Source organism: Medicago truncatula, chromosome 2 (genome assembly GCF_003473485.1).
Source record: "Medicago truncatula cultivar Jemalong A17 chromosome 2, MtrunA17r5.0-ANR, whole genome shotgun sequence".
In the NCBI taxonomy this organism is placed as follows: Eukaryota; Viridiplantae; Streptophyta; class Magnoliopsida; order Fabales; family Fabaceae; genus Medicago; species Medicago truncatula.
The window spans coordinates 13,223,427-13,235,996 of NC_053043.1; the positions used below are offsets into that span (position 1 = coordinate 13,223,427).

General features: G+C 30.9%; 2 protein-coding genes across 3 annotated transcripts; one reads left to right on the forward strand and one right to left on the reverse strand.

Moving 5' to 3' along the window:
• Positions 1 to 574: 574 nt before the first annotated feature.
• Positions 575 to 2,266, reverse strand: LOC11416839 (glucan endo-1,3-beta-glucosidase). 2 transcript variants are annotated; one of them, XM_003594726.4, is made up of 2 exons: positions 2,043 to 2,266; positions 575 to 1,720 (listed from the first exon to the last, which is right to left on the reverse strand). In XM_003594726.4, exons 1-2 carry the CDS (start codon positions 2,119 to 2,121, stop codon positions 711 to 713), a joined length of 1,089 nt encoding a protein of 362 aa, XP_003594774.2. In that variant the 5' UTR covers positions 2,122 to 2,266; the 3' UTR covers positions 575 to 710. The 2 variants fall into 2 exon arrangements, with proteins under 2 accessions (XP_003594774.2, XP_013463108.1); XM_013607654.3 differs by having other exon boundaries at positions 575 to 1,753; positions 2,043 to 2,195.
• A 5,157-nt stretch (positions 2,267 to 7,423) lies between these two features.
• LOC11417476 (glucan endo-1,3-beta-glucosidase) lies at positions 7,424 to 10,062 on the forward strand. The gene is made up of 2 exons (XM_003594727.4): positions 7,424 to 7,605; positions 8,869 to 10,062. Exons 1-2 carry the CDS (start codon positions 7,440 to 7,442, stop codon positions 9,885 to 9,887), a joined length of 1,185 nt encoding a protein of 394 aa, XP_003594775.2. The 5' UTR covers positions 7,424 to 7,439; the 3' UTR covers positions 9,888 to 10,062.
• Positions 10,063 to 12,570: the final 2,508 nt, after the last annotated feature.

Consider the following 12,570-nt stretch of genomic DNA (forward strand, 5'->3'; position numbering starts at 1 on the left):
TGAAGTTTTAGTCTTAATGTTAAGTGTTTTTTTATTTTAATTTAATTATAATCGATAATTGTAATTTTATGTAATTATAAAAACAAAAATATAAAATTAAATAAGATTAAGAAATAAAAGGTGGTGGGGTAGAGTGTTGAATGAAAAAACCATTGGAGAGGGTAAAAGTTGAATGAGTGTTGAATTAAGAGAAAAAAAATTATGTGCAGTGTTGGGAATTGAAAAAGTGGGTGTTGAATGTTGTTGAATGGTTTTAACCCTTACAACGAAAGCTCTTTTATCCACATACACTTGCACTTGTACGGTCATTGCGCTGCTCAACAAAAGCTTCCGCCTTAACACCTTTCTAGAAGACTTTGGATACAAGAAGCCAATTCAAACCCTTGGCGACCCATCGACTTTGACACCATTGTTGAGTCACATTATCTTTTTAAGAAAAATATACTAAAAAATATCAAAACTAGAATATTTAAAAATAATGATATAATATAATATCAATTATTTTCTTTTTATATACCATATTATCTTAATATGTGTTAAATGGTCATATGCGACATTTTTTTAAAAGAAAATGTGACAATTATGTGGTGGAGATATATTATATGAGTTGTGGTTACAAGATCAAAACAAGACAACCATTTTATTTCAGATATACATAAAGAGAGCAACCTTAATTATATAATTAAGTGTCACCCTTTCTTAAAACAAAATTAAATGTCACTCTTAAGAGGAAAAGACACATTAAACAAATTAGTACCATCAATTTTCCCCTGAAATCCAAATGGATACTTTTTCTGTTTATTAGGATAAAACACTCCAAAATGTTTCTCTAACTCAGGATTCTTCTGATTCTCATCAAACAATCCAAATATATAAGTCTCAATAGGTCCAGACCTCATTGGTGTCCCACCTTTAACATGCCTAATCAAATTATCAAGATAAACTCTTGCATTATCATAAGTAGTTGCAAATCCACCATCTGAAGGCCAACCACTCTCAGACACAACAACCTTAACAAAACCAATTCCAGTATTATCAATTGCAGCATGTAATGAATCCAACAAAGCATCAAATAGATTTTGGTATCCCCTTGAACCATCCCAAACCACAACATTAGGAGAAGTGAATAAAGCATATTGAAGTGAGATGTCTTTTGGGTTATCTTTATAGCTAAAATAAGAGTAAATATTTGCAAATAAAGGTGCATTTGCATATACTAAGTAGCCTATAATTGGATCCAAATATGACCTCACATCGCTTCTAAATGAACCTTTAGACGGCGGGTACGAAGTTCCTATCATGGTCATGTCAATAGCCGTTGAAACCTTGATTTGATCGTGCAGATTTTTCGCTCTTATTGCTTGATATATGTTTTGGATTGCCGGAAGAACAAATTTTGCGAATTGAGAAGAGCCACCAACTGGGTTAACTTCATTACCAACCGCGATGTATTTGATTTTGACACTAGGGTAGAAGTTTAGTACATTTTTTTGTACCCATTGAATTGCAATGTCATTGTTGGTAGCAATGTTTTGAAGATCAGAATTTGGCACACCTAACATAAGCTCAATGCCAGAATTTCTAAGTGCTTCAAGAGCAGCTTGGTTTGGATCATATAGCCTCATTCTTTTGATGTTGTTTGATTTGCAAAGATCTATTGCTTCACGTTGTGATGGTAGATTATTTCCCATCATGCCATAACAAACACCTATTTGAGCACCTGCTTGTGAAAAATTATGTGCATCTCCTTAGCCTAAATAGTGTAAAATTTAAGTATTCATAATATATTCTACTATAAGAAGTAAAATATCAACAAAATTTTGAAAGAAATAAAATTCTTCATAAATTTGCCACTAAACTTATCATCATTATATCATGTGTGTTGGAAAACAAGAAAGTAATGCTAGCTAGACTTTAGTTAAAAAAAGATTAGAACATGAATTTAATTTTTTTTTATCTCTATTTCAGTCACTAATTTATCTATCTCTATAGAAATAAAAAATAAAACTTGCTATTTTTGATAGTAACGAACTTCTACTTACTTGTCAAGCGAAGATTTACTGTAAACAGAGCAAATAGTAGCAGTAGAGAAGCCATTACATTCCTGTTGCCTGTGATCATGCTTGGAAAGAAAGCTATAGCACAAAGTAGTGTAATAAAAACTTGAGTATTAGGCTGAGTCCTATACTTATTTTTGCAAGTCACATATTTATATAGGAGAAGAGATTCATTGTGCAGTGATCAATAATATCTCATGGGCATGGGCCATTAGTAATTAGCATACTAATATAAAGGTCAAAATATGAGACTTTATGTTTATCAATATGATTCAATGAATTCTATGGCTATCACTTTCCTCTTTAGAAATTTCTTGTCCTTTTTAATTAATTCATGATTTCATTAGACTAGTCGTTATGGGTAGATATGAATCTCTATTGTTAGTCAATAGCTTATGCTTTCTGCTCTTGTATTAAAGTAAGGAGGGATATATCGTTTGTTTGGATATATTAATTTTCAAAAACTAAATAGAAATTCAATCAAAAATAGGAAGTCTTCAGGAAATCTTGAAAGGATTTCATAAGACTAAAACTTTACGTACAATAAGAAGAAATTACATCTAATCGACATTTTGTGGGACTTAAATGGACTACAAACTCTTCCTAAGAGTTTTAACGTTGCTGCGTGTCCAAGACTGTATTCAAACTCAAAACTTGGGTTAAGTTAGAAGAGACTTATGTCATCTCATCTAAGTGTTATTTGGTCAGCACACTTAACATGTTATTTTAGGTTAGCTATGTTGAAGTTTTTAGTAAATCATTTAAGTTGGCCCGTCTGGTTTAATCCCCACATATTTGCTAGTCAAAAACACCCGTCAATGTGAAATCGGCCACAAATATCTTATTTCATGTAAACCAGAAAATCCTTTGTGAGGGACCAATCTGTCACAAATTTGTGAGTGTTAGGTCACAATGGGAGGCCGAGAGATTATTCACATTAGACTAAGAGCAACTACACACTTTAGCCAAATTTGTGAGTGTTAGGTCACAGTGGGAGGCCAAGAGATTACTCACATTAGACTAAGTGCAACGACACAAGTGAATTGGACACCCCCCACTTTAGCCAAAACTAAGACAATGAGTTTATTGGTTATTTTCCTTATAAAGTGTTCAACCTCCACTTTTCTAAGCAATGTGAGACTTCTAACTCATACTTGCTACACAACAATCTTCCTCTCAATTGCGAGTCCACCAATTCATGATGCTCACCCTTAAATGGAAGCTCTTTCATACATGTACACTTCCACTTGAATTGCCATTGCGCTGCTCAATGAAAGCCTCCACTTGAACACCTTTCTAGAAGACTTTTGATATAAGGAGCCAATTCAAATCCTTGATGAACCATCCTTGACGAAGATGTTAAAATATTACTACTCTTTTAGACATAAAATAGAGAGAAAAAAATCAGAGAGATAATATATAGAGAAATTTTTTAGAGAATGCAGTGAGAAAAAAAATTAGAGAGTAGAAGTGAGAAATGGGAAAATATGGTAGCTGTGATGTGTGTTTAAGTTGTCACCATCAATTTTTGTTAAAATTCATGATGGTTGATTGTTGTACAATTATTTTTATGAGATGAGTTGTGAATGACTAGTGTGTGGGAAATCTGGAACGAAAGAAATGCTAAAAAAATTTTATCAAAATGAGTCCTCGTTACGACAACTGCTTGACAAAATTAAGCTTCAAACTTTCTCATGACTGAAAGCAAACCACAACATTGTTTTTAACTATCACTTGTGGTGTCTTAGTCCTCTTAATTGTCTGGAAATCTATTTGTAGTGAGCTTCAGACCGTTGATATAATTGTTTTGACTTTTCTATTTTCAAACATTCCTTATGCTTAAATTGTCAGGTTTTGTGAGTAATGAAATTCCATTTTAGCATACATTAATTATTCATTTAAAAAATATTAATTTTTTGTTATAATAACGACCTTCAAAGTAGCAGCCATTAAAGGTTATATATGGATAGTTGCCAACCTAGTCATGAGTCATGATCAAAGGAAGTTTGAAGTTGAACCTTCATGATTTTCAAACTCCACGCTGAATTAAAAGTTGAAGTTAACATTTTATAAAAAAAAATAAAAAAAGTTGAAGTTAACGTTAATTAGTCGACATATCTTTACTTGTCGTGCTCTAACAAGAGACGTTACTATAATCACCAAAGTCTCCCCCTATGGACTCATTGATCCTTATCCTAGGGAACGTTGGTCAACGTAATGTATCCCTCAGATGAAAGAATTAATCTGCTATAAGTACTCCTTTTAAAAAAAAAAAAAAAAAACCTACTATAAGTACTCTAGACCAGATGAGTTAAATAAGTTTTTTTTAGCAAGAGTTAAATAAATTTTTATTCTAATAAGATACACATGAGTTTATTTAAAAGCAGAGATCAAAAATCATGAAAGAAAATATTTGAGGATCAAAATTCACTGCAAATTTTTTAAGGACAAAAAACAAAATTCGCTGTAAATGTTATCAGAACTCCTAAAGAGCAACTGAAAAATGTTGATAAAAGAAAAGTTAAAATGAAATACATTGGATGTGGAAAGTCTATTTGAAACTATAAATTTATTATTTAAATGAAATGTGTGCATCAATAAACTTATATGGAAAATGTATTCAAATAGTTTGATATGCACAAAACTATTTTTTTTGTGTGTACTAGAAAAGTTGTAATATCACTTTATGTGAACAAAGATAATGTCATTCCTCAACAAAATAATGAACAACTTAAATTTGTTATGAAGTATCATATCTTATTTCAAATGAGAATACTAATGTGTTTAATTTTTTTTTTTAAGGAATGTTTAATTATATATGTCTGGGTGTTTTATTTTTGTAAATATTAATACACAAAGATATTGGAGTAAAATCATGATCATTGAAAAAAATAAAAGCATAGAGAATTAAATATAGAAATCAGGAGCGATGAAGTGTTTAATGGTATTGATGTTGACACTGCATGAAATTGTAGAGATTTTCACTGCAGGAGATTCATTCCCGCAAGAGAACTGCTATATATAGCGAGATATTTTGTCGCGAAACTCTCACGAATTCAAAGCAACCAATCATAAAGTTTCCTGGCATGAAAACACACGGAGGCATTGCTAATTACCCTCAACATATTGCCACATTCTTATTTATGTGTCATCGTGATGTCTTCGTTATAATATTTGTCGTTGTGTATATCATTTTCCATACCGCAAATTTTATCTTAGAGATGCATGGTGTCATTCAATGATGTGAAAATTTTAGCACCAAATTAAGGAAGTTCAAAACGAGCTTTTAATTGAGGTATGTAATTCTACACATAAATTTTTTTATCAAATGATTAAAGTATATTATCTTAATAATTTGTTTGCTTAAACTCATTTAATCGTTTTGGGATTAAAAATATTTCGTTCCTAATCCTATCACTATTTTTTTTTTCTTTTCAAGTCATTCTCATTTTCAAAGATGTCATCCAAGTCCACAAGGATATACTTTTTTTTTTTTTGTGTTCATTTGTTTAATTTTTTTTCACATGATCAATTCAAGTCACTTGCAAGTTGCATCCTTCAGCCGCCGGTGGCATCATTAAGGAAGTACTTGCATTTTTAATGGCTAAATCAAAAACTAGTTGCTTAGTAATATCATTTTTTTTGTGGGGACATTTTTGTTTTTTAAGCAAGTTGTTGTGTGGGATAATGTTGAGTGTCCGGAAGGACCAAAAGTAACAATGGATTATGATCATCCATCAAGTAATTTTTAGCATAACTTTTGATTTTTATTGAAAATTTTAAGACATTAAATAAATGAGTCATATTTCTTTTTTATTTTTGAATAAGAGTCATATTTCGATATGAAAATGAGTCATATTTTTTATACACCATTTATTTGAATTGTTTTTAATTGATATGAAACTAACCGCTCGTACTTAAATTCTAACATGTATGTGATAAGAAATATAGTTTATTATTATTATTATTATTATTATTATATATATATATATATATATATATATATATATATATATATTAAATTATATAACCATCCATTATATACTATCCAAGTTGAACATGGTTCTGCAAAGATCTTACTACTTTTTGAAAGATATAAAAACCTAATCCTTGACGGAATTATTTGGCGACCCCTAGCTAATTACTATCAAGTAGTTGATATGATAAGCTTAGATCAATTGAGTTGAAAATGTATCACGCTCACATTTTGTTTATAAAAAAGTGTCTACCTTTCTAAGTGCATGCATTCAAATTCAATGAGTTGATTATTCTACCTATAACTCCTAGAAATATAAGAACTATATGTTTGTTGAAGAGTGTAGAAAACGTCAAGAGAAACACAAATGTTTTAAGACTATAAGAAAGAGAGATGTCATGTCTCTGCAAAAAAAAACTTAAAATATTAGAATTTTATTAATGAGTGGTCTGGAACTCTCGTTAACAAATCTAAAAATAAATATTTACTATTTATAGTCCTTAAAGAGTACATCAGATGCACTAGTTAACATTTTTCTTTTTAAAATAAGCATCTTTTGCATACAAATGAATGATTATTCTAAGTCAAAAATAAATACATAAAACTTATTTTTAGAATCAAATATAAATTATTTCACCTCAAACTCAATTTTTAGTTGAGTCAGAAAGCTCCATGTTTTAAAGTACTGCTGTTATAAGGCTAGACTATATCATTATCTTAAGGGATCGATTAACTCAAGTGGTTGTCCTTGTAATGAAACGACAAAACTCATTAAGGTCAATATGCCTTCGATTTAACTTATACGATAACAAATCAATCTTGTTATAGGAGAAGGTTTCAAACATTATTGTTGATAATATATACACCATAAATTATTTTCAAATAATTATATGCATATAGATAGATACATGAGTTATCCATATTCTTTTAAACATAAATTATATCTTCGTTTAGTTTTTCCTCATATTTTTTTAGAGGAATATTGTTATTTGAACCACTATTTTTAGGATAATTTATGAGACAACCAAAAAATACAAAGAAATATATATTGACACAAATAAGAATTAGTTCCATGGGTTAATTTATCAACTTTGAAGTGATTACTTTTTTTATTGTTATGTATATTGATATATTATCAAATAGGGATTTCATCTTGAAATTAACAGTCTTAAAAGATAAAGTGAAGGTTTTCCCTAATCTAAGTTTGAAGACAAAAATGATTACATAGACAAAGACTTCCATGATAAACCGACAAAAAAAAAAAGATAAACTATGCATATTTATTAGGTGGAAGCCGCAGGCTGCTGGATATATATTTTACTTATATTAATTCATTTATAAAATAATTCAAATTAATTGTGAGATATGGTCTGAAAAATTATATATATACACATCAATGGTAGGAGATGTCAATTCAGTGCCTAGTAGGGCAAATCCTTCTTTCATATTCATTTTTAGTGTATACTTTATTTTGCATCATACCTTCTTTCTTTGCTCCAACCATGAGGTTCTCTTTGGCTTCTCCTCTGTTTCTATTGGGATTGTTCACAATAAACCTTATTCACACAGCAGGTTTGGTCTCTGTCTTAATATAGATGGAAAATTTCTCCCATTTTCATTAGTTTATAAGAAAATAATTTACTTATTAGTTAGTTTTAAATAGTTTTCACATATATTCAATGTATAAATTTTTTGTATATTTATATTTTAAGAATTAATATTATGACATAGTTAAAAAGATAATGAGATCTAGTTGAATGTCATTATGATAATTTTTTATATTTTCAAAGCATACAAATTAAACTTAATTAGTTTAATCAGTATTTTTTTAAATATTATATTATATTTTTGAAAAATAAATTTAGCATTATATCGAGTTCATCTAGATTAATGATAAGTAATTTTGTTTTTGACGGTGCGAGAATCTCTTTGATGAATTATTTATAAGTAATCTGTAAGTACTTTTTGACCTTAAGATATGTTTGGTTCTGGTGAACCGCGGAAGCCGGGTCACTTAAACTTTGTTTATAGAAAATATATATTTTATCTTGTAAAATTTAATTTAATAATTTATTTATTCATTTATAAAAACGAAACTCAAATAATATAACATATCCTGACTCTGCATAAATTATACAATGTCCCTACCAACTACGGGGACATTAATAATCATTCAGTTTGCTAGTAGATATTATGTATAAATATGCGTAACGATTTCACAAATAACAAATATTTATTAAATAACAAATTTTTATCATAATTTTCAATACATGAATTTTTTTGAAAGGATGATTTTTATTTTTTGTATAGTAAACATTCACATGTTTGCGTTTCCCCTCAAATCCTCAAGTATAATACATGGCTGACTGAGTCAATTATAGAAAGAAAGTTTTTGAAATATTTATGCATGCATCTAATTCAACGATACCTTGTCACATTATTATTTTTTTTAAAGAAAGGACCTTGTCACATTATTTAAAATACGATAAATGATATATTTAAAATATCATTAGGTTGTACACTACCTAGATTTAAACCTGGAATTTTACAATTGAGTTTATAAGTCCCAGTGGTATTGTTTATCATTTCTCTTAATTACAGACAAAAAAAAAAAAAAAAAAGGCAAGTCAATTACTACCAATACATATATAAATTAAAGTCTATAGTAATTAGTACCTGGCCCTAAATTATACTCCTTAATACCGTTTTTTTTTATTTTTTATAAACTTTATACCATTTTGATGATAAAAGAAAAAAAACTATTGATATGATCATATGCTTTTTTTTTAAGAAATTACGATCATATACTTAATTAACTGTTTTTTATCGTATCAGATGCTCAAATAGGAATATGTTATGGTATGATGGGAAACAATCTACCACCGGCAAACGAGGTTATAAATCTCTACAAAGCAAACAACATTAAGAGAATGAGACTCTACGATCCTAATCAAGCTGCTCTAAATGCATTAAGAAATTCAGGCATTGAACTCATTCTTGGTGTGCCAAATTCCGACCTTCAAACCCTAGCCACCAACTCCGATAATGCACGTCAATGGGTACAAAGAAATGTATTGAACTTCTGGCCTAGTGTCAAAATCAAGTATATTGCAGTTGGTAATGAAGTGAGTCCAGTTGGAGGCTCTTCTTGGCTAGCCCAATATGTTCTACCTGCCACCCAAAATATATATCAAGCGATAAGAGCTCAAGGTCTTCATGATCAAATCAAGGTTTCAACCGCTATTGACATGACCCTTATTGGAAATTCATTCCCTCCATCTAAAGGTTCTTTTAGAAATGATGTTAGGTCATACCTAGATCCTTTCATTGGATACTTGGTATATGCAGGTGCACCTTTACTTGTCAATGTTTACCCTTATTTTAGCCATGTTGGTAACCCGCGCGATATATCTCTTCCTTATGCTCTTTTCACTTCACCGGGTGTTATGGTACAAGATGGTCCAAATGGGTACCAAAACTTGTTTGATGCTATGTTGGATTCGGTGCATGCAGCCCTAGATAACACCGGGATTGGTTGGGTGAACGTTGTTGTATCTGAGAGTGGTTGGCCCTCTGATGGAGGGGCGGCTACTTCATATGACAACGCACGTATTTATCTTGATAATTTGATTCGTCATGTTGGTAAAGGTACTCCACGAAGGCCTTGGGCTACAGAAACTTATATTTTTGCTATGTTTGATGAGAACCAAAAGAGTCCAGAATTGGAGAAACATTTTGGAGTGTTTTATCCTAATAAACAAAAGAAATACCCATTTGGATTTGGTGGAGAAAGAAATGGGGAAATTGTCAATGGTGACTTCAATGCAACTATTTCTCTTAAGAGTGACATGTAAGAAAAAATCAAGGTTTTCAAGATTTGAGTGATTTTATATATGTATAAAATAAGAGAATTTCTCCTGTCTGTATTTTATTTATCTTTCTTTTTTGGTTGTAGAAAATGTTGGAAGGTTGAGGTTCATATTATATACTACTCTATCTATATTATATGAGTTGCTACGATTCTCTTGAGTTCCACTGGCTCTTATTTTTTACTGATTAATTTCGATTTCGTGATGCATTTTTTCTGTTTTCCTTATATAGCATTGCTGATAATTTTAGAGTGGTGTTGACTTTGTTCAAAAATTAAGGAGGATATAGGTATATATGGAACCAATAATATAAACAAAATTTGTGTTCAATATTGATTTCCACACACACACGGTTGGATTTTAGGTATATATTGATTTCCCCTTCACTTGACTTGATATAAAGGGGGATGAGGATGGATTGTCGAAATTTGGACGTGATGAAATTTGTTTGTTTATCCTCTCAAATGTTTTCAATGTCCATATTAAATAAAAGTATTCAGAGCAAAAGTCTTGTTTGGTTTGGTTAAAAGATAGTGATGTAAATAAAAACCTTTTTCATGGAATGACATCAAAAAGAAAGAGAAGTAATGTTATTTATAGTATCTTAGTGAATGGTACTCAAATGGAAGTGGTTTAGGGAGTTCGATAAACAGTGTATAACCACCACTTTAAAGATCGCTTTCTGCTAGTAAGTTCTGACTAACCTGTAATTAAGAATTTAAATTTTAAATTTATCAATTTTAAATATGCTTATGAGTTAGAGAAATCATTTAGCGAGAAAGATGTAAAGTAATTAAGCAGTTTTGAATTGTGATCGTTTTAAGAGTCCCAGAACACATGGGGTTAACTTTTGTTTTATAAGGATTTATGGATTGACATCAAAGGTAATTTTATGAAATTTTTGCTGGAATTTTACTTGTATGGTAGGCTGGTGAAAGGATCTAATTGTTTATTTATTTATTTAATACCTAAGGTCTCTAAATCTGATAGGCTTGCGGACTTTACACCTATCTCTTTAGTTGGGTGTATGTATAAAGTTTTGGCAAAAGTGATACTGAGGAGGTTCAAATTAGTAATTGATAAAGTGATTTTAAAGAATAATCATCGTTTGTGAAATGAAGATAGATATTGGATGGTATTTTTGTTGCTAATGAAGTGATATATGATGCTAAAAAATGGAATAAAGAGTTGATTATGTTTAAAGTGGATTTTGACAAGGCGTATTACTCACTGAATTGTAATTATTTGGATGCGGTGATGGAAAAAATGGGTTTTTCGATAAAATGAAGGATGTGGATTATGGAGTGTGTTAGTACTGCAACCTCCGCTATGTTGGTTAATGATAGTCCACATGGTGAGTTTTGATTTGGGAGAGACTTAAGGCAGGGAGATCGTTTGTCTTTGTTCTTGTTCTTGATGGCAATTGAAGGATTAAATGTTTGTTGAATGCTTAAGTTGATGTTGGGTTGTTTAAAGGTTATATAGTTGGTGATGGGCAAGACCCTCTCATGTAGTATTTTTCTATCAATCAAAAGTAAGTATTGTATATCGTCTCCTCAGGGACTAGTGCGATATCATAAACCGTTCAACATCGATTATCATTTTAAGTTAAAGATTAATTTGGTTGTTTGTTTAAAACTACAAGAACTAAATTGCGAAGATAAAAGTTGAGAGTAATAAGGCGTAAAACTTGTTAGGATTAGAGTTCATTGACCAAGAATCGCATATAACATAATGATCACATATACAGATTCTAGCTTTTAATCAATATTATCACGTATCCCTCGACAACATCATTCATGTCTAAATGATATTGTGAAATCAATTGTATCGTTTAATCGTTGATTTCCCAAACTATTAAACGATCCAACATTCGATCGTATCGTTTAATCGACGATTTCTCACTCTATTAAACGATCTGAAACCATGAAGCTTAGATACTCAAGGTGATTATCAAAACGTAAATCCCATGTCTAGAATTCCTGTTTTGATAAATGATTATTCTAGACCTAGATTCAAAAGTATTTTTCAATAGCAATTAAATCAAACATAAGCATAAATTGCAAGAATAATCTCAATATCAAATCAAATGCTACAATCATATATTATAGATCAAAAGATTACATGTTTTGCTTGATCAAGTACCTCTAATCCCAACAATGGAGATTTAGCTACTCATTGTCATGGTAACTTTGCAAGATTGAAGTAAAAGATGAAGATTCATATACAAACTTGTGATTTCTCAACAAATATGGAAGAATCCACCTTCTATCACACTCACTCTATGTTTCTCTCCTAAATTCGCCTTATTCTCTCTCTATGGAAGTGATAAGATCTTGTCTGAAATGAACTTTTATACTTCTGCATAATTTTGCAATCTCGCCAAGCAGGATTTGGTCGCTCGGGCGACATTAGCTTTCTTTGCTAGTGGGTTTCTGCCACGTCATCATCCACTTCCCCCAAACCGCCTTAGCTCACTGGGCAGGACAATTCTCGCCAGGGCGAACTCTGGTCTTCAAAAACATGGTCCCTATAACTCTTCTTCCCGCCATGGCGACATGTGTCGCTCTGGCGAACTCTCATCCTTGAAAACATGGGTTATGGAACTTCATATCCGCCACGACGACAGGTGTTGCTCGGGCGACAAACCCTTTTGCTCCTCTTTTTG